Raw genomic sequence first — 22432 nt, 5'->3', positions numbered from 1 at the left:
TAATTGTGTATAACATGCCTGCGTTAGCCTGCAGCTAGCGCTAGCTAACGTTAGCGTTAGCCGTTAGCCACACATCCAGAATAGTCTAACCAGTAGGCCTAAGGCTCCCTAATCGGGAGATAAGCGACCATAGGTCACTTATATCCACAAATAGGGCAAAAATGTGTTTTGCCAAAATCTTCCTGATCCATGTTGATGACATGAGTGTAGACATACTGTGTAGTGATTTTCGTGATTTTAGGGCAAAACCTGTAGGAGCAGTGTCCAAAAATGTGATTTTAAAAATCGGCCTGTAGGTGGCGCTATATGGGACAGATTCATGTTGATGGGATGAGTGTAGACATACTGTGTACCGATTTGCGTGATTTTAGGGCGAAAATTGTAGGAGCAGTGTCCAAAAATGTGTTTTGCAAGAATCGGCCTCATGGTGGCGCTAGAAGAGGGCCATGTGAGAAATGAGGGGTGGGGTCTCCGCGCCGGCAAGGCGGACGAATAGGTACCGGCCCCGGCTGTCCCGGTCGCTCCTAGCCGGAGTTACGGCATTTTATGTGAGCTGCAGTGTAGGGGGTCCTCCACTGGGGGCGCCACCACTTTTGCATCCGTTCTGGAGCACCAGGAGTCGGTGGTCCCCGGGAATTCCCCGTGAGCAGCCCCGTTGGGGTGGTCATTTGGTCATGTTTGCGCATTTGGTCATTTTTTACATCTGGGGGTCCCCCAGGGACCTGGGGGTCCCTGGAGCTCCGGGGGTCCTTGGAGGTTGTAGTTTGGCAGCCAAGGAACGTGTGTGCAAAATTTGGCATGGATCGGGGCAACGGTTGCGGAGATATAAGCAGGGAAAAAGTGTGACGTGTGAGGTGTGACAGACAGACTGACAGACAGACGGAGGGACGGAGTTACACTTTGTGGTGGTTTTGATAGTAAAGTGCGACCTACGGTCGCAATAAGTCAATTTTCCAACGGCGAGTGAACGATTGCATTCCGTGTCCTTCATGGATTTTTTTCCCCCTGGCTGTCAATGTTTTTATTGTCCAACACGTGTATGATTCTCTCTGTATAATAAACATTTGGTTGCATAACACAAAGAATGATAGCCGATCTACAGCTGCAGAGTCTTTTCTCTCTGGCTCCTGTTTAGAGATGGGACGTTCGAGAACGAATCGAGTCTTTTGAACGGCTCTTTGAAATGAACGATTGGATCCGGTTCGCAGTAAGGAGCCGTTCCTTTCTAAATGAACAGTTGTGGGGAAAAGTAGGCAATTCCTTTACATAAGTACAAATATCATTACTGCAATCAATGTGGAAATACTCTGCCACAGTAGAAGTTTGGATTGTTAACGTACTTTTATATATATATATATATATAGGGGCTGTTAAGTATGACATCATTTTGTAGGCAGAGGAGAATTTCTGGCCCCAGTTTCCGTGAATCTTTTTACTATTTTTACTATTTACACATTTTTCTTCTCTTTGTTGTTGAAAGGAAAGTGTTAGAATGATACTTTAGTCGTTATTTTTTAGTCGTTGTTTTTTGAAATAGCGAGGGACAGAAAATGCTCTGGGGGCAGATTCTCCTCTGCCTACAAAATGATGTCACGGCTTAAAAGCCCCATATATATACTTTTTATTGCAATGATTTCAATTCATAATTCACATTTTATGTCCATAGTTGCAATAATTTTCTTTTCTTTTTATTTATTTTTTACATATTTTTTAAACACCACCACCACAAACACCCACCACCTACATAACACAATAAAAAAAAAACATGAAATAAAATAAAAATAAAATAAAGAGGCTTTTTTTGGAAAATACAACATAAAATGGACCGCAACAAAAAGAAGAGGGGTTATGTGGGCACGTTATCCTTATTTATGAATGTTAATGTACTTGAGTAAATGTACAAAAGTATGGGTATCAAAATATAGTAGAAAGTACTCATTATGCAGAATGTCCTGTTTCACAGGTTTTCCCAATTAATAAAATGTAGAAAAATCATTTGAAAATAGCAGATCTACAAGCTCACAATGCGTCGCAACGCGACGCATTGTGAGCTTGTAGATCAGCTATTTTCAAATGGCAGGTATGTACCTATATATATGTCAGAAATAAATGTATACAGGGTTGTATAAGTTATTTGTTGTAATTATAATCAAAATCTACAAAGTAAGTAACTATAGTAACTAGAATGAGCCAGTCTTTTGAACGGCTCTTTGAAAGGAACGGATTCCAGAGATCCGGCTCACTTCAAAGAGCCATAAATCCCATCTCTACTCCCGTTGCCGTTTGTAACCCATAGTCTGGAGGAGCGTTAAACTCGCCTGCGATTGGCTCTAATGCAGTTCTTTTCCCCCCTTCCCCCCCATTGTCTGGAGGGCCGCGACAGCCAATAGGCAAATAGGTCCCCTGTATGTGGCGCCAGAAACTCACCTAAATGTTGAAATCTGTTTCCAGATTTAAAAAAGGGATTGCAGTGTAAACCTGCTAACTGAAAGCTTGTTTCTGCCTCAAAATGACTTGATTTCATACTTGAGGGTGATATTTCTTGGTCTGATTGGTCTATAATGTTTTAAATAGAACCCTCAAGAATGAAACCAAGCCATTCTGATGCAGAAAATACCTTCCCTTGCCAGTAGGAGCTGCAAATACTTTTTGGCAGGAGGAAACCCGCTCTTTATGGCAAATGGCCTTTTGTATATTGGGCTATAATGTTTGACATATAACCCCCAAGAAGTCATTTTGAGGCAGAAACAAGCTTTCAGTTAGCTATGATCACTTTTTGGCAGGAGATAAAACTGCTTTTTATGGCATTATGTCCTTTTACAGGTCCTCTGATAAGTTGATCTTATTGGGCGATATAGTACTTGAAATATAACCCCTAAGAAAGAACCAAGACATTCTGATGCAGAAAATACCTTTCTGTCTCCATCATTTTTTGGCATGGGAGTGGCAATGCATATGATGGCTTATGTGGCCTTTTAGAGTTACGTCCACAGTTGTATTGGTCTGATTGGTCTATGTTGTGAAATTCGTTGACCAACCAAGTCTCTCTCTAACTAAGGGTGGTGAGTGCATTGATATTTCAGTTGAGCCATGAGAGCGGAGAATAGGACGACACCAGGCAGTATCACTCGACCTGTTATGAAGTTTATTACACACATAGAGAATACATGACGTGACCAGAAGATACCAGACAAGGACAAAAACAGAAAGTAGTTGATTGCCATGGCCTCAAGTGTATCACTATGTCTGTACTTACGCAGATTAGAGTGCTCCAACACATGCAGGCTAAACTGTATAGGCTGTATTGTCAGATAAAGGTCAGTCCCATAATCATAATTCATCTATAATATTTGAAATTTACCCCTCAAGAATGAAATCAAGCAATTTTGAGGAAGACGGAAGCTTTCAGTTACCAGGTAGGAGCTACAATAACTTTTTGGCAAGAGTACATATTATTATGGCTCATATGTAATTTTAACCCTAAATAATGAAACCAAGCCATTCTGATGCATGCAGAAAATATCCTCCAGTGACCAGGTAGGAGATGTTTTTGGCCATAGGAAAAATACTCAAAATTGACATTTTATGGCTTATATTTGCTCTTTATTGGTGTATTTCAGTAGATACATTGGTCTGGTGGTGCTATGTTTCAAATATAACCCTAAAGAATTAAATCAAGCCATTTTAGGCAGACATTCAGTGAACAGATAGGAGCTGCGATCACTTTTTAACAGCTGGAAAAATTCAATTTCATGGCTTATATTGACTCTATACAGCAGGTATTCCAAGGACTGGGCGCAGGGCCGGGGTGGGCCTGTAATTCAGTCCATACACTCTTCCAGGCCACCCTACCCAAACACTAGGCTACATGAACACACATGAACGCGCCTGCCGCCCGCACTCACACACAGTAGACAGCGCTACCAACTGTGCCAAGGGTCGAGGGGGTGGGGGGGTATCATTTTCATGCCAAGGACATCCAATATTTACAAGCGATTTCGGCGCTAGCCGTTAAGAGAGTATGAATGGACTCTCCCCGAACCTAAATTATTCCGGTTCGGGGAGCCCTCCCGAACCGAAATAAACTCGGCTCCTTATTAAAGTATGAATCGACCCAAAAGACAAGTTTTAGCCTGGGTCAGAATCAGAGTATATCCATGGCAAGTGAGCAAAGACTGATGGCATGTACAGTAAGCAGTTTGATTATCTATAAACAGTATATTATCTATTCTATTATTATATTGAGTGTGCTGATTTTTTTATTTTCTTTTAGCACATCGACTGTCAGGTATTTATTTAATTAATTCAGTATCCTCTGCCATGTTTTTACCTTATTTTTTACAGCAATAGGAAGGCACCATGTGACCAGACCGAAAAGCAGTTTGACGTATTAACACATCCCTGGATGGCGGTGAATGTGTGTCACAAAGACAAACCAAACATATAGGCTAAAACATAATTATATAGTGTGCAGTGCTCATTGCATGTGGTACCACAGCCAGTCTTTTGAGCAGGAGCATGCATATGCACACGCATGGATGTGATACGTGAGTATAAACACATACGACACACCTCCTCACACCTCTACCAAAGCTTACAAAATCTGCTGAGTGTCAACAGAGTGAATTAGGCCTAACATAGGAATGACCTAGCCTAGTAAACGACCAACTTCCGTTATCCAGGAGGATGAAATGGTTTCCGGAAGAGGGCGGGTACGAGGCTAGGAATGACCATGGCTGGATGCATATCAATGGTCCATTGTGTGACCTGCTAAGTAGACTACTGCACGTGCGATGTGCGTGTGTGATGTCATAAAAATAGCGTCCCAATCCCACCAGTTAAACAAGACAGACATTAAATGTCGTTTACAGCTTGGCTACCAATATAAAGAAAACAAGTGCATCTGTGTCTGTCTGTGTCGTTGTCCTTTTTGTGTGTGTGTGTGTGTGTGTGTGTGTGTGTGTGAGCACCGCACAGGCGCACTAGGGTTTCAGACAATAGCATGCAAAGTCATGCATTTGTCTGTTTTATAAATGCGTAAGTCATGCATTTGTCCATGCCTAACAGAAACAAACTTTACAGCCTATTACCCGTGTTGCTTCCAAGATCATCGGACTTCCCACTCCCACACTTGCTGATATGAACAATGAGGCCATCACACACTTAGCATTTTCAAGCTATCTGGGCAAAGATACAGAACCTTGTGGGAAAAGGTTATTTTTTGTTATTTGTTGTTTTGGAACAGACTTGTGAAGACAAATATCCCTTCGGGGACAATTACGTTTTTTATTGTCTTGCAATCACAGATTTGGCAATCTGGCAATGGCAGCTTCACTGTTCTGGAGGCTTGGTTCAGAGTAAGGGGAGAAAGTGATGACTATCTGTTAGTGCTTATAACAGCTTTACCAGCAAGCTTAGTAGTAAAAATCACCTTGAAACACTGATCAGACTAGTCTAGTTAATAGAGAGGGTCACAGTGCACCCGAGGGGCATTTTGTTGCTTAAAATGAACCCCATGATGGGACATCAACAAGAATAAATCTTAAGGCCATAAGTGTCCGGAAAAACAAAACAAAGAATTGCCACTATAGATCCTCTCCCCTAGGCTATAGACTATACCTTTGACAAGATAAAAGCAACTGTAGACAGGCTAAACTGTGCAATATCGCTTTAAACAGCACAGTCCCCATCACTCTCTAGCAGTCCGGCCTGGGGATACAAAAAATGTTGGCCCATGCACATTACCATTACTTACCACACGAGGGCGACAACGAAAAACTTTGAGAAGAGCCTGTTTATCCAAACAAAACAGTGAGTGTGGGGCTTTCTGGTGTTAAGCTTAGTCTTTTTTAGGACCAGTTACAAATGTCAGACTATCTGCAATGTGTCTGCAACAGACAGGGTCTCTTTTTGTCTGTCTGTTTGTATGTAGGCCTATTAGTCTAGAAAGGGGGGTCCCATGCACCCGAAAGATATATTTTTCTAACCTAGCTACCTGTCTAGTTAATGGATTTTGATGTTCCCAGATCCAGAGTACCGTTCACCTCCACCACCTGTTCCCTCCCCACCAGGTAAAGCCTCTATCAGAGTCCAGGGTGAAGAGCTATCCACCGCAAATTTTAGGTGGAAAGCTTTCCACCTCAAGTCAGAAAATAAGTGAAGGCCATCATAGTCAGTCACGGTGGAGTCCTATTCACCGTGACTGACTGGTCTAGATCGACCAATCAGTGATCGGGGTGAAGAGCCTATCTGTCTGAAAGTAAAAACAGAGAGATGTGTCGGGACTCGCGGTGGAAAGCTCTTCACCGCGAGGAATGACGTAACGTTGTAGTTTTATGACTCAAAAAGACTACACCGCGGTGGATAGCTCTTCACCGCGGTACCGACTCTGATAGGGGCTTAAGACTGCATCACAGCTAGAAGGTCCTGGGTTCGATTCCTGCCGGGGGACGCTGTGGGTGCTGGGGGCGTGTTTCTCCCTCCGCATCATCAGCGCCCACACCCTAGGTGGGGTCGGTGATAGGGCCTTTCTGTGTGGAGTTTGCATGTTCTCCCTGTGTCTCCTAGGGTTGATACCCTCACAAAAACATGCAGTAATCCTGGTCTCAATAATGCCTCCCCCTGGCCAGCCGGGGCGCCTGATGGAGGGGAAACGAACTGGTTGGAATAACGTGTTCCTTCCACGTGCTACGTCCATCCCGGGGAAATCCCCCCTGTCAGGTGAAAAGAAACAACTTGGACTACTCATGCATTGAAGGAAGCATGAGGTCAGTCCGTTGTCTCCCCAGGCACGGCAGAGGGAGAGCAGAGCCCAGGATTACATAGGTAATTGGCACTGGGTGAAAATGGGTTGCAAAATCGTGGGATAAAAAATAGAGTGATTTACGGTGTCAAATGCCTTCTGGAGGTCCATCATGAGCATGCCGCTATATTTGCCCAAATCCAAATCAGTTTGATTTGGTAAGTCAAATAGAGAAGGCATGTGTCAGTGGAATGGGATTTTCTGAATCCAGATTGGAACTCATAAATCAGGTTTTTCTCATCGAGATATCTTGCAATCTGTTCATAGACTATTTTTTCCTTGACTTTGGATATAGCCTATATGAAACTATAATGGAACTAGAATGGAAATGGGGGCCTACAATTGCCTCGGACGCTTATTTAATGAAATTAACTCATAAAAAGTATTTTGTCCGGACTCCGTTGGTAGGGCATTCCACACTTTGGTGGCATAATTAAAGAGGAAGACCACCCATTTTCAATATTGAACTATGTCACCTTAGAGGAGTTGTGTGAAGAAGAAAAAAAGTTCCCCCTCTTCTGTGTTGCCTAGAACTGGAGGATTGATTTTGGGGTTTGTATTGCAAATCACAACTTGATGACATCACACATTGTAGGCCTACTTTACAATACAAACCCCAAAATCAATCCTCCAGTTCTAGGCAACACAGAAGAGGGGGAACTTTTTTTCTATTTCCACACAACTCCTCTAAAGGTATATTAATGACATAGTTCAATATTGAAAATGGGTGGTCTTCCCCTTTAATGCTGTAGAACCCTAACCCTAATCTCTCGAGACAGCCTCAGAGTCGCTACGCTTCTGAAAAGTAAGAGAGACAGACCTAGTGGGCGTCGCCCTTTCTTTGATCTGACAGTTGACAGTTCCATACAAAAGGAGAAAAAAGGATTTAATCCTAGAAAGCACCATGGTTTCGTGAATGATGTAAAATATTATATTTAAAAAAGGGGAGAGGGGGGGGGGGGCACTGGGGGAACCCACTTCCTCATGACAGTTATATACGTCACTAACGCATCCTTGCAGTCTTCATTCATATTGAGCTAACTATTCGTCAGTCTCATTATTGGGTTCGTCGGCCGCTCTGTGTAGCGATGGCGTCCCTCCTGCAGCCGGACAAAGTTCTCTATCTGGTCCGCGGGGAGAAGAAGATCAGGGCGTCGTTGTCTCAGCTCTATTTCTGTCGCTACTGCAGCGAACTGCGATCACTAGAATGTGTTTCCCACGAGGTATGTTGTTGATCCTTTGACGTGGGCTAGCTTATAACGTTAGCTACATTGTTATTAGCTTGTTAGCCCTGTTAGCTCTAGCTTTGACAGATCAGCGGCTATATCTGTGAAGACTGAATAGATAGACACAGAGAGAGAGAGACCCTCATAAACCATGGTGTGGTCTTCCAACTAGTTGTTGTGCAACAGCTCTGTCAAGCTGACAACAAAGCTTCATTTCAAATTCACATAGGCCTATGTGTACCTTAATTTTTAGACTGTTTTTTAGACTGACATACTGGCTAGCAGGCCGAATAATGACAGCGGCATTTCCACCACCCAGGTCGCCAACGTCGCCATGGACAGGACAGACCTAGAATATTATTTAAATGACTGTTCTGTCTGTAAAGAAACAAGGAGTGACCGTTTTGATTTAGCGAACCGTTCAATGTCAGAATTACAGGTTGATTCTGAACACACACACACCACACCCACTCACAGATAAACACAAATGAATGGTAGCCTATAATGGTGTGTCAGCTGTTCTATAAACTGTGGCGCTAACATGAATGTTAAATCAAACTACACTAATGTTCTTTGAAGACATGCATTTGCCACACCCCTCTTCTTGTTTATAAACTTACTGACCAGGAGCTGCAATCACTATTTGGCAAGAGTAATAATAATACATATTATGTCTGACTCTGAAATCAATATCACAATCATCTTATGGATACATTTATAGGTGTCTATTTATAGGTACCGTATCTATACCTAATCCATATTTATATATTTGTCTATAAATAAGGATATGTTATAGTTATCTATACACGTACTACCAGAGTGGATGTGCATGCTCTAAGCCTCATCGATAAATATCACATCATGGCTTAGGTTTGCAAAATCACAGATTTACTCGAGTTAATGATCAAATTGATATTTACTAGTAATGAAGACTTCACTGTAATGTTATTTAATAGCACATTCAATTAACACTTTATTATAATTCATATTTTGAATTATATTGGGTTGTTATAACAATTAATTTATACAACTGAATGTTGAATTACAGTATCAGATTACAATTTGATGATACGATCGTACTGAAAGATGAACGATAACATTTTCATTACTCAATTATTGCCCAGTCTTTTGCAAAACTAGTGAATTCGCCAGTAGGAGACTGGCTACTCTCTTAATGATGTCACTGCTTGTGTTGTTCAGGTGGACTCTCATTACTGTCCAAGCTGTCTGGAGAACATGCCCTCTGCAGAGGCAAAACTTAAGAAGAACAGGTGAGACTGACTGACCAAAATATCCCCAACATTCATTATCCTGGGGCAGAACATTACAAAATTGTCAAGCAAAAAAATAGCCGATCTACAAGCTCACAACGCGACACGTTGTGAGCTTCTAGATGGGCTATTTCGGCAAAGAGATTTGGTAGAGAGTGGGGGGAAAAAGGACCTTATCAAGTATATTATTTACAGGTCCGTTTTACCAATTATAGAGGGTTTAAGACTTAAGTGGTACCAGATATGCAGCTCGGTAAATAAAAGGTGAATTGATCCCAGTGCATGACGGAGGACAATTTCACAATAAATGAAATCTCCATGAGCGATTATCGGGATTTTTATGACGATAAACGATAATAGCGATTCTCGTCCCATCCCTACCTCCAGTAAGCTTTTTCTTTTTTACATCAGCCAATCCATGCATACCATATCAACTGTGACAGCCTTCATTCAATTGTGTGCATTATCTCTGTGCTCCAGGTGCGCCAACTGTTTTGACTGCCCATGCTGCATGCACACTCTGTCCACTCGGGCCACTAACATCCCAGCTCCTCTGCCTGATGACCCCACCAAAACCACCATGAAGAAGGCCTACTACCTGGCCTGTGGCTTCTGTCGCTGGACCTCCAGGGACGTTGGCATGGCTGATAAATCTGTTGGTGAGTGGGTGTCGAATTCTCAAATATTATAATGAACGCCACGGTATGAAAAATGATCTCTTTGTCTTTGTAACTGTCAACAGTGAAAATCATTCATTTGGGTTCAAAATAAACCCATATAGAACATAAATGGATATTTCCAAATTTATAATATTTTATATATATATTCTTTTTTTTCACTTCAGCCAGTGGTGGATGGCAAGAGCCAGAGAACCCTCATGCTCAGCGGGTAAGCTCTGCCCTGAGGCTAATTACATTGTCTCAAGACTGTCTGACTAAAATGTCCTCTGATCGCATGTTTTGGCTAATCTATACACCATCATGCAATGGAGAATGAATTGAGCTTTATGCTCTGTAGAGTATGCAATAGATGCGTAAATAAAGCCGGATAACATTTATTGTGGCTGTTCATAGAACAGCACAATCGTGTAAACCCGTGATAAGGAAACTCTGTGATGGCATTTATTTTCCTCTGCAGATCAACAAGCTGATAGAGTTTTACCAGCAGCTGGCCCAGCGAGAGCGGCAGGAGAGGGACAGGAAGAAGTTAGCCAGGAGGCGGCAGTGCATGCCTATGGCGTTCTCGGTATACACAACACACCACAGTGCATGCCTATGGCCTTCTCGGTATACACAACACACCAGAGACACCATGCAGGATTACTCACCTGTAGGGGTGGGCGATATGGTGATAATTATCGTTGAGACGATACAATGTCTCCACGATATGCCTTTTCAGAGGTATCGTATATATCGTGATACAATGAGGGAGCCTTGTAAACAATCCTGTTGAATCAGTAGTTCTCAAACTTTAAAATGTCATGGTCTCCACTTAACTCTGACAGTATACAAATGAAACCAAATGGACCCTTAATGAAACCAAATGGACCCGTAAGGGTCCATTTGGTTTCATTTGTATACTGTCAGAGTTACATACCTGTAAAGTTCAATTTAGACCTCCCAAAAGGAACCCAGAGAGTCTAGTTTTTGTCAAGTAACTTGAAAAATAACCATAAAAACCAACGTGAAAAAGAATTGTGATAAAATCGTGTATCGTGATACAGCTTGGGAACTTATCGTGATATTGTATTTTTCCATATCGGCCACCCCTACTCACCTGCCACTTTTAACTCTCACCTCACAGTGTTTACTTGAATTAACTGAATGGTGTCTTAACTCTACACCAATGTTAAAGTCACCCATGTCGTCATTTTGTTTGTATTAGTTCAACAACATAACGGTGGTAGCAGAATCTCCTTTTGTAAATAAAATCAACATATTGTAGTTTAACTGCAGAAATGTTTCAGTCCTCTATTGTTTTTAGAGGACAAAAGACAAATAAGCCATCTGTATTGTAACTTAATTTAAATGTGTGTAGATTATTTATTTGACTTCTACGATTTTGAAAGTCATCCAAAATGAGAGTAGCTTGTGCAACCAGCAGCAGATCCCCTCTGGCACCATTCAGTGTATTCGTTTAAAAGTTTTCCAAAGACTGGCCAAGTACTGCTGAATTGTTATTTGTACACAACTGACTTGATCCCAACTATTATGTGATATATAAATTATATCCATACTTAAAAATCATCTTGATGTTCTCTCAAATAGAGCTTTTCTGTAAGTGCTTATTGAGAGGAACAGCCTTTTTTCTGTTGTTGGAGGACATTAACACATGTTCAGAAATGCAAACAGACTTATTTTATGGAATGGGAATATATTTTGAATGCTAAAATTCAACCTTAATGTCCTGCAACAGTTTTCCCATCATGGATGCATTTCTGTTGCTGTTGCATGACACCTGTTGCCACTAATGCTTGATTGCTTTGGTTTCACCTGGATCTTTCTTCTCTCCTTTTTCTTTGGCTTGTGCACAATGATATTTTGGCTTTAACCCCTCCCCTTCCCCAGCAACACACTATTCATGTGGTGGTGAGTCGTTTTGTTCTTTTTCACAACTTGGACAGTCAAATTGTGTACAGTAGTAGACTTGTCTTCGTCTTTCCCTCTGGTCCCTGTCTTAAGTTGTAACCAGATCACATGAATGTCTCCCAGTGTAAATGAGATTAGCCCACACAATAGGAGCCTTTATAGAGGTTAGATGGGGAAGAGAGCAAGACACATTCTGCTGAGGTATGGCCGTTCAAAACATTTCAGTTAACGCTGAAACAGCCTTGCTGGTGCCTCAAGTCTCTTTGAGAAAGCACATCTCTCCATCTAACCTCACAAAAGCTCCTATTTGTTGTGTCCTATAAGACAAATTAAATTATGCATTTGTTTGTCTTGGATTTCTTTCCTTAAATTTGCAGTGCCATTTGTTCCTTTTTTTTACGTTGGCAATGTTCTTCTGAGACCAGACACAGTGTTTAAAGTTTAAAAAACAATTTTAGATCAAGAAATCTTGACAGCTTTATTCAGTCCTTATTAAAGTCAGTCATGTGTTCCTTTTCCTTCACGCACAGGAAAAATATGGCCTTGGAACCAGACTCCAGAGGCAGAGACCTGGAGCGCCTGTATCAAATCTGGCTGGTCTCTCGTGAGTATTAACGGAAAATAGGCCGTTGCATAATATACTGTAGTGCTGTTCCAAAATGTAGTGTGTTGTTAGGTTCATAGAATCTTTGAAGGAAAAGAAACGCTACAATAGAATTCACATGTTATTACAATTCTTTTGCCCATTCCCTTTCGTCTGTTAGTCTCTTGAGAATAGATGAACAGATTTTCATGTAATTTCGGAGGGAATGATCGCATAGAAATTATTAACCTTTTGGGTGAAAAGGTCAAAGGTGAAGTTCACATGGTCACGGTCAAAATTATTATAATCTGTTTTATCAGAATCAAAGTGACTTAAAGAGATGAGGTTTTGATGCATTGGATTCCTTGTGCAAAAGTAGGTAAAGACTGTAGACCCCTAATGTCTATCACACTGTGTGTACAAGTTGAATGGTTGGATGAATTTTAAAACTTGGGAATCATCACTAGATTGGAGATGGGAGAGATGATAGATAATTGGGTTGACACGGTCACAATCAAGGTCAAAATCAATGAAGGAATTGTGAATTCCTATCAAATTAGTTGGGAATGATCAATGGACTGCCACGAAGAGATGAACTTTAAGGGGAAAACGGGTTCAAAGGCAGGCTCACAATCAAGGGCAAGGTCAAATGATTCACTCATACTGTATGGCATCATGGTGTTGGCAGATCTACAGTATGCACTCTACAGAGTGCAATCTTTCTAGTTTCTATAATATCACACAGGTCTGTTCTAATTTGACAATTTGAATTTATGTCTCCTTGTTGACAAATGTAGTGATGATGTCATTTAGTGGCATGATGTAACTGCTTCATAGACAGATGATCATAATGGATCATCCGCTTGATTTTGTCATTCAGAGCTGTACGCCAAATGAAACTTTTGCGTCCATTAAATCACTAATCCATTGTCAATGGGCCAATTCCAAAAACATCACAATTTATGAAAGATCATGAATTCAAGTCTGGAGTTGGGGAAAAAGTTTGGATACATCGTATTGGCTTAACGGTCCTTGATAATTAGGATTGTGCGATGTAAATTCTCTTTTAGTCTGGCTTTTCCCTTTAAACATTATTCTGTTTTCATTTTTCAACATCAACATAATGTACATTTTAGTGACAAATTGTAATTAATCACATTCAAAGCAATGTATAAACATACAAACAAAATGGGTGCTTAATGGTTTTGTGCTGTACATGTTGTCGGCTAGCCTTAAAGAAGGAGAGGACCAGAAGGAGATCAATATTGAACCTGCCCAAGCCCTCGATGAGGTGGAACCGCTACCTGAAGACTGCTACACTAGACCCATCAGCCTGCCAGAGGGTAAGATCTAGTCTACTAAACTACTGACCATCAGTCACTATTGATTCATCCTTAGGTTGGGCTGCACTTGAATTAAAAGAATAATGATCTGTTGCGTGGGTTCTCGGGAGACCCTGGGCACACAAGATTAGTCATGAGGGTGCAAGCAGCTTCAAATTACGCCCCTTCGTTGCTGTCCACAGACACACTGCACCACAGAAACACAAACAACTGACTCAACAGAACACTATGCAAACACTGATTTGATGGAACTGTACACAACACATTGAATCACACATCAGATCACTTACATTTATTTTTAGCCAATCGTTGCCGCAATGATAGCATGCAGTTTGCAACCAGACTCAAACAAAGAAACAATGTTATAACTCTGTTTGGAATGTTCCTCACAGCAAAACGTCCTTGTTGTCACATTTCTGGTGTACCTTTTATTTTAAGCGAATATTTTATTTTAAGCGAATATTTTATTTTAAATATATGTACATTTTTAGCCAATTATTTGTGATTGTGTTGTACCCCTAGAGTGTGTGTGTGTGTGTGTGTGTGTGTGTGTGTGTGTGTGTGTGTGTGTGTGTGTGTGTGTGTGCGCGTGTGCGTGCGTGGTATGCACATACCTTATTGCCTCCTGTCAGACGGGCTATTTGTCAAATGTTGGTGTCTGATTGAGTCTGGTGTATGTATGCCAGTGATGTGGTACACCGACACATTTGTTGAGTGTTGGCAGGTATTAAGATGTGTTAACAGCTTGTTGTGATTACTGTTGTTGACCGTGCCTTGTTGTTCTGTTGGGTTCACAGTGACGACACTGCGCCAGCGGCTTCTGCAGCCTGACTTCCAGCCGGCTGGGGAGTCTCAGCTCCACCCCAAACACAAACACCTCCTGATGAAACGCTCGCTGCGCTGCAGGGTCAGTCCCGCTTTCACACTGCTTCATCGTTCAGTGTGTTACTTGAAGCTGATGTGTTCTTGTTGTCTTCCTCTAGAAATGTGAGCACAATTTGAGCAAGCCAGAATTCAACCCTACTTCAATCAAATTCAAAATTCAGCTTGTGGCTGTGTAAGTATTGGTCACTAACTTGTTCTCTGTTGAAGGCGATACATTTTTGAAGGCGTTATCAGAAGTGGAAAGGGTAAAACTTTTCATCATGAATGCATGACTCAAGTAAATGTAGATCACCAGAGATCTACTGTGTAGCTGCATTTGAATCCAAGTTGGTGTATTTTCCAAAAATGGAACTGCCAGAAAACGAAACGTATTGAGGTGAAAGTAGGACGAAATCCCTCGAAATATAACTTTTTGTTTGAATGCAGTCAGAACATAATGCTTACTTTCCTTTCCTTCCAAAGGAGTTATATTCCTGAAGTGAGGATTATGTCCATTCCAAATCTCCGCTACATGAAGGTGAGTGAATTCATAATTTTTATGTTGATCTTAACCCATACCTTAGCATTTGAATATAACTCTTTTGTACCTTTTCAATTTGTAGACCTTTTAGTCACATGGGGGAAGTCCGATTCAGCTTCACAGAGCTGATGGTTGTTTTGTTTATGGACCTTGTAGTCCTGCAGGGGAAATTCAGTTTCAGCTTTACCCATCTCATGATCTTGTTTAGTTTAATTCATTTATTTTTAACATTGTACAGCACTGCCTTTAAGGAAGTGTACTGGAATTTCAGAATCGTTCTGTAAAGTGATATAGGCTACTGTAGTTAAAGCAGTGACTGAGACGACAGGATGATAAACAAAGCCAAGTCTCCTTTCGGCCAATACCCTGAAATGAATTTGACCTCTGGTTGATGATCAAGCCCTCTAATTGTTTTCACTTTGCTGGAGGAAAAAAAATCATGCAATATGTGATTGTGGAGCATCAGAAGGGGCATTAAAATGTCTCCATACATTCCTTTACTTGCCGTTTCCACTGCTTAAGTGATTCAGTCAAGAGATTGATTTGTGCTGGTACGTATTGCCAACCCACTCAGGAGGCGCCTGGAGGCATTTGTTAAAAGTTAAAATATGGGGAGGAAAACACTGATCCTTTTAAAAAGGAACACTTCATTTGAATGTGAACCTTCGAGCTCTGTATTGTCTGGTTTCGAGAGTGGAAAAACATGTTTTCCCCCTTACATACTTTATGTTGTCTGTTCAGGAGAGCCAAGTGCTACTGACCCTCACCAACCCAGTGGAGAACATCACCCACGTCTCTCTGGTTGCCTGCGAGGAGGGAGATTCAGATGACGTCAACAGCACTGCCAAGGTACCATAGAGTAGTTCTCAACCTTTTCAGGCTGTGACCCCAAAAGAATCATATTTTAACTGCATGGGGACCCCTCACCCTGACAAGCACTAAGAGTTGAGGCATTACATTTTATGATATACGGTTCTATTGTGAAAATAGCAGATCTATATGCTCGCAATGCCTTGCGTTACGAGGCGTTGTGAGCATGTAGATCCGCTATTTTCACAATTTCTGCCTCTAATATTTGACAATTTGGCCAACGTTTAATTTGTCATTCTAGAGGTATTAAAAAGTCCTTGAATTGTCACTTTAGAAATGTGCAGATACTCTATACACTTAAACTTTATTTTGGTTTGTTTACTGTTGAGTGAGCTATATGCTCGCAATGCCTTGCGTTACGAGGCGTTGTGAGCATGTAGATCCGCTATTTTCACAATTTCTGCCTCTAATATTTGACAATTTGACCAACGTTTAATTTGTCATTCTAGAGGTATTAAAAAGTCCTTGAATTGTCACTTTAGAAATGTGCAGATACTCTATACACTTAAACTTTATTTTGGTTTGTTTACTGTTGAGTGAGCTATATGCTCGCAATGCCTTGCGTTACGAGGCGTTGTGAGCATGTAGATCCGCTATTTTCACAATTTCTGCCTCTAATATTTGGCAATTTGGCCAACGTTTAATTTGTCATTCTAGAGGTATTAAAAAGTCCTTGAATTGTCACTTTAGAAATGTGCAGATACTCTATACACTTAAACTTTATTTTGGTTTGTTTACTGTTGAGTGAGAAAACAATGTTGCACATTAAGTTAATCATCTGGGGACCCCCATCTGGGAACTACTGCCACAGAGTGGTTCTCAAAGATCAGGTCACTATCCCCCAAACTGATTTTCACAAATTGAAAATGTTCTGGGAAATTGCAAGTGTGGTTGCCCTGACGTGAGTCACATGGAATCCGCTGGGAAATGTGTTCCATATTACATTTGTCCCTTTCATGCCCATATATGGATATCTCTGTATCTGTCAGTTCTTGTCCCTATTTAAGCGGCGCTAACCATTCCGTCCTTGTACCTTTTATGCCCATATATGGAGATCCCTGATGTCATCAATATTAAGCTCTTTCTTGGAATGCCCATATATGGACATATTGTGTCAATCTCATGTGGTCTATGAGGTCAGACGTCTATGATGTCAGTCATTTCCATATGTGGGAAAAGTTAAACTTTTGCATTTTCCCCTTCAAGTCAATGGAGAATATTAATTCACAAATATTTAATATAAATTAAACTGTATATCTTGGCAAAATGCACCTATATGAGTCCCGACGAAGCCGGTCGATTTGACATATGGCCCAAGTGCATGCCACTAAAACTATGGGAGAAGTAGCGCGGCAAAATAAAGTTTATCCGGAAAGTTGGATGGAAAGAAAGAATAAAGTCAGACAAGTACTATAGTCTGGTTGCCCAACCAGACTATTTAGATTGGAACTGTCTAATAGGTGGGGCGATAACAGTGGAGAGAGTGAACCCCATATAGGTACACATACGTAGATAACATATTGGCCACTGCTGTTCATTGGAACATCGCCACCATATGGGCAGGGGTAACCCGTGCCTCCAAATGCATGTATGTCTCCTCTATGGCCTCTTTGCAAATTAAAATTATAACTTGCTGAATTCTCAAACATCTGGGGTTGTTACAAATCTCAGATGTGGTGAGGATACCAACTAGACTGTGGAGGTACTTCATAGTCTAATTTGTCCTGCAGTAGTCTCGTAACAAACTGATTTATTTTCCATCATTATATATGATTTATTTTCCATCATTATATTGTTACCTACATAAGAACATGCAAGATGTTAATGTCACCAAAGGGAATGATAGGGCTGCTCTTCCCAATTCCCTGCATATACCGGCCAGCCAATTCCTTCACACTCCCGAGTGTTTAATAGCTTGTTTCAAGTTCAGCTCATTCAACCCCTCTTTACCTGCTCATCACAGAGGAAGTGAGACTATTAACTTTGGCACGGGCGTGTGTGTGAGAGACAACCGTGACAGTCTCACACCTTTTTATTGCAAATGAATTACTACACAACGTGATTTTTAATGCAGCAAGCAGTTTATAATATAAAGCCTCCGGAATTGAATTTGTAGGATCCTTATTCTAGATTAAAAATGGCAGTACTGACGTTTGTACAATAAATGATTTCCCGAGTAAAGCTTAGCACGTTGGTCAAGTCAGATGAATTTATCTATGTAGTCTATTCTCATTAAACTCTTACTCTACACACTGTACTGCAGCGATTGAGTCTTAAACATTTTAATTTCAAGGACCGTTTTTCCTTGAGAGTGAAGATTGACAGGAGAACGAGGTGGGGAGAGACATGTAGCACATGTCGTTGGGAGAGGGATACGAACCCGCGACACAGGCCAGCGGGCGCCCCAGTTTGAATATTTTAATACGCATTAGGCCACATACCCCTGTGTGTGTGTGTGTGTGTGTGTGTGTGTGTGTGTGTGTGTGTGTGTGTGTGTGTGTGTGTGTGTGTGTGTGTGTGTGTGTGTGTGTGTGTGTGTGTGTGTGTGTGTGTGTGTGTGTGTGTGTGTGTGTGTGTGTGTGTGTGTGTGTGAAAATAAATGATCTACAAGCTCACAAGGCGTTGTGAGCCTATAGATCAGCTATTTTCACAATTTGTGTCTCATTCTTATATCATTTGACAATTTGGACATATTTGACAGTTTTTATAGCATAGTTTCTTTATTACTGTAGATGCAGGTGGTTCAATATTTGTGTCTTGTGCAGTGACGGGATTAATGAATGAATCATTGTTTAAAGTGTGTTGTGTTTTTACTTTGTATCTATAGGTGATGGTTCCCACTAAGGAGTTGGTCCTGGCAGGGAAGGATGCTGCGGCCGAATATGACGAGCTGGCTGAACCTCAAGACTTCCAGGATGACCCAGAGTAAGCACACGCACGCACGCACGCACGCACGCACACACGCACGCGCAGAGTACACATACATACATACAGAGTACACATACAGACAATAGAGTACACATACAGACAAACACGCAGGTACACTTATGTCAGTCCATACGTCCCATTCATATGAATGCGATATCTGAGGAACACAATTTTAGTACAATTTTGTAGAAACATCCACTTGGTCTCAAAGATGAACTTAATCGATTAGATGCAGACACAAAATCCGTATAAACCAACATAAACCATGGTTTAAAAAATCTTGATCATGTAAGCAAATAAACGTTCCTTTGACCTTACATTTCTAGTTTCCCATTGTCTGAAGAAGAGCATGAGACCAAAACTTGCACGACTACTGTGAAGTGACGTGTCTTTAGTTTCCCACCAGTCCCATCGGTACACTCTCTCATTCATTTGTATCTTCCTCCCCTTGCAGTGTCGTGGCCTTCAGGAAATCCAACAAGATTGGTTTCTTCATTAAGGTAATCCCCCAGAAGGAGGAGGACGCAGACGTCACCGTGTCGTTTAAGATCCGCCATGACTTCCGCAACCTGGCGGCTCCCGTAAGGCCCAACGAGGAGGGTGGCGGCAGCACCACGCCTGTCGCCATCTGGCTCACCCACAATGTGGAGCTGCATCTGGGGCCGCTGGCCCCCTGAGAACACCATGAGAAACACTGTTACACACACAGTACTAAATCACTCCCAGAGTCTTTAAGGCTGATTTATACATCATCACTCGAATTCTCGCGAGTGATCATACATCATCACTCGAATTGTCGCGTGACCCTCGTGACGAATGACGATTGTCGGAAAGGGCAGTGCGATGAAGCATAAACTAGCCTTAGGGTTTGGGAATGAATGGTTCCACATTCCTTAAGCCTGATTTATACCAAAAATGGCACATGGTACAAGCTGACAACGCGTTGCAATGCGACTCCTTGTATGAGCTTGTAGATCTGCTGTTTTCGGCGAGCGACACTGGCACGCATTTACAAAGTATAAATTCAGCGCTGGAACTCTGCGTTTGAAACCATACCTGGACTTTTGATTCTGCTTATCGATAGAGAAGAGCGCTGTTCAGATGCAGTTGTCATACAATTTATGTGCCCTAATGTACGATAGTTGTTCTCAACTATACTTGCATGACATCACCAGTTTCTGCCGCAAATGGTGACGACATAGTCTAGCAGCTACAGGCTCCTGACAATACCACGGCTGACTGCAAACATAATGGCCGGCTATGCTTCATGTAGGTGGAAAATTGCACTGATAAGTAATGACACTTATATTTTCTTCAGCATGTTGTATTTTTAATACCATGCTGTCTTATCAGTTCCAATGGTTACTCCACACATGGCTCATCATGAAGACAAATCATAATAGATAGGATGCTTGCATATTTAAATGTTCCTACACGCCTTTATTCACGATAAAGTGATAACAGCGTTTTAAACCAGATGTGGATCTCCGTCAAACATCTTTTCAAATTAAGTGTGCAAGCTTCCTTTCAATTATTCTACATGATTTACCTCATTCGGGCACCTCCATGTGGATGTGTGTAGCCTAACCCTTTTGTGACAGTTAAGATTTGCAATGTAGTAGATTATTTTATTCATACAGTGCATACCCTTCTTAGGAATCCAAGCAACAACAACTTCACTTGTTTCTCCTGGGGAGGTATAAATTATTCTATTATTATTATTAGCAAATAAGGAAGAGAGGAAAATCCCCTAGTTGAGTCTGCATATGTTGTCTACAGTGTAGTTTTAAGATTTATCAATTAAGATGCTTCTTACAGATTATAGAGGACTGCTCTAATAACGGCTACGCAGCTGTTAATAGAACAAATCAACAGTACAAAAATCGCCAGCGAGTATTCCCACATGAAAACTTCATGTAGTTACTTGTTCATACAGGTTGGTGCCTTTTTATTTTTATTGAAATGCCCTCGTTACAAATAAGAATTGCGTTCTGTGTGGATGTACCCCTGAGACAAACGTTTTGAAATTTTTTATTTTCGAGTGAATTAAGCGCAACACAAATGTCCCCGGAGTGTAAGGACTTAAACACTGGTGAGTGACCTCCCATTTCTTAGACTGACATGTTATGTTGTAGGAAGGGTCTGTATCAGTGGACCCTAGTATCATGTGGCATGGGCTCCGCTCCACTCATCTCCAGGGTAGGGAAGGAATCAAATGGGATCCCCGTATTATGGCAGCATCTCTGTGGACTCTCCAAATCTTGGGTTTCCTTCCTAAACGATGAAACATACAGTACATTTTAGGATGTAACGCTGGTTGTTTAACAACTTTGCAGATGTAATTTAAATAAAGGCTAATTACTTAATACTGCATTTGGTTGAAAAAATGGTTAAGAAGAGAATGCCATATTTATCGGTTAATATTTGGACATTAAGGAAATGTACATTTATTTTTGATTAGATTGTGGCAATTTCTTGTATGAATTACGATGCCAAGAATTGGTATGGAGAACTGAGAAAGTGTTGATAAGCAGAATCAGAATTTCTGATCTCCCCCCCCCCCCCCCCCCCCACACACACACAAATCCCCCTCCTGCTTCTTGCTTCTGTCTTTCGTCATCGCCGTTATCCGTTGATGAAAATATTTATCCGCATGCAGCAAGTATCTTAATATCACATACTAGACAATGTCCTTTTACAGTTACTGGTGGTGTACTGTGTTCTAAGGATCAAGGTAGTTTGTTCTCAGAGGAGGGGGGGAGGAGAGAAGTCTCTTTAAACAGCATTGTTTTATTTTATTGTCTGATAAAGTCACAGTAAGTTTTATTGGCAGTATATAGTCTGTAACTAGTAAGGCGCTGTGTAAATTACATTGAGGTGTGTACTGTGTATGTACCAGTTGACTGTATTAAGAACACTATCATCTATTCTAATCTATACATTTCCGGTTGTTTGAAGAATTTACTGTTCCTCTCTGTGACCTTTTTTTGATTGCTATAGTGTTTAACCTCTGGAAGTCTTTGGTTTGTAGGAAGACAGAGCCTTACAATACAGATAAACCTGTACTGGCTAATAAAATGTGATACTGTAACTGACTCGCTGGTCCTGTTTTGTGTCTTGAACTGAATTTGAAAATACTATACGTCTGCACATCTTGAATTAGTGTGTATTGACATGCCTTTTGGAAACGCCCATGTCCGTTTCTGTCTCTTGTCTTTTGCTCCTTTATGCCACAGGGTGGCGCCACAGGCTAAGCAAATGTACTGTGGCAGAGGTGGAATGTTAGAGGGAGGGTAGTATTGGAATAGGAAGAGGACCTGCTGATACTGTAGGTGTGATGATGCAGTATGTTGGTGTTATACAAGCTACTAAAAGATGCATCTGAATATGTGAACATGTGCAGGGGGGCTTACATA

General features: G+C 41.3%; 1 protein-coding gene across 1 annotated transcript; it reads left to right on the top strand.

The window, feature by feature from the left end:
• Positions 1–7872: 7872 nt before the first annotated feature.
• On the top strand, positions 7873–22093 carry dctn4 (dynactin 4). The gene is made up of 13 exons (XM_080746169.1): positions 7873–8025; positions 9229–9299; positions 9780–9958; positions 10144–10187; positions 10437–10544; positions 12418–12491; positions 13701–13813; positions 14611–14720; positions 14797–14870; positions 15161–15215; positions 15960–16067; positions 18916–19013; positions 19471–22093. Exons 1-13 carry the CDS (start codon positions 7891–7893, stop codon positions 19691–19693), a joined length of 1392 nt encoding a protein of 463 aa, XP_080602295.1. The 5' UTR covers positions 7873–7890; the 3' UTR covers positions 19694–22093.
• The last annotated feature ends 339 nt before the right edge of the window (positions 22094–22432 follow it).

This window comes from Nannobrachium achirus (assembly GCF_963921795.1).
Source record: "Nannobrachium achirus genome assembly, chromosome: 17".
NCBI classification, from domain to species: Eukaryota; Metazoa; Chordata; class Actinopteri; order Myctophiformes; family Myctophidae; genus Nannobrachium; species Nannobrachium achirus.
Note: the sequence above shows the minus strand (reverse complement) of the source record. Positions and strands in the feature narration are given on the sequence as shown.

What these genes read in the sequence shown, in the direction of transcription:
- dctn4 (XM_080746169.1), top strand. Translation starts at nt 7,891, where the DNA reads ATGGCGTCCCTCCTGCAGCCGGACAAAGTTCTCTATCTGGTCCGCGGG. An exon ending in TCAAATCTGGCTGGTCTCTC is followed by an intron (nt 12,492 to 13,700) that starts GTGAGTATTAAC and finishes GTTGTCGGCTAG; the next exon opens with CCTTAAAGAAGGAGAGGACC. An exon ending in ACCCATCAGCCTGCCAGAGG is followed by an intron (nt 13,814 to 14,610) that starts GTAAGATCTAGT and finishes TTGGGTTCACAG; the next exon opens with TGACGACACTGCGCCAGCGG.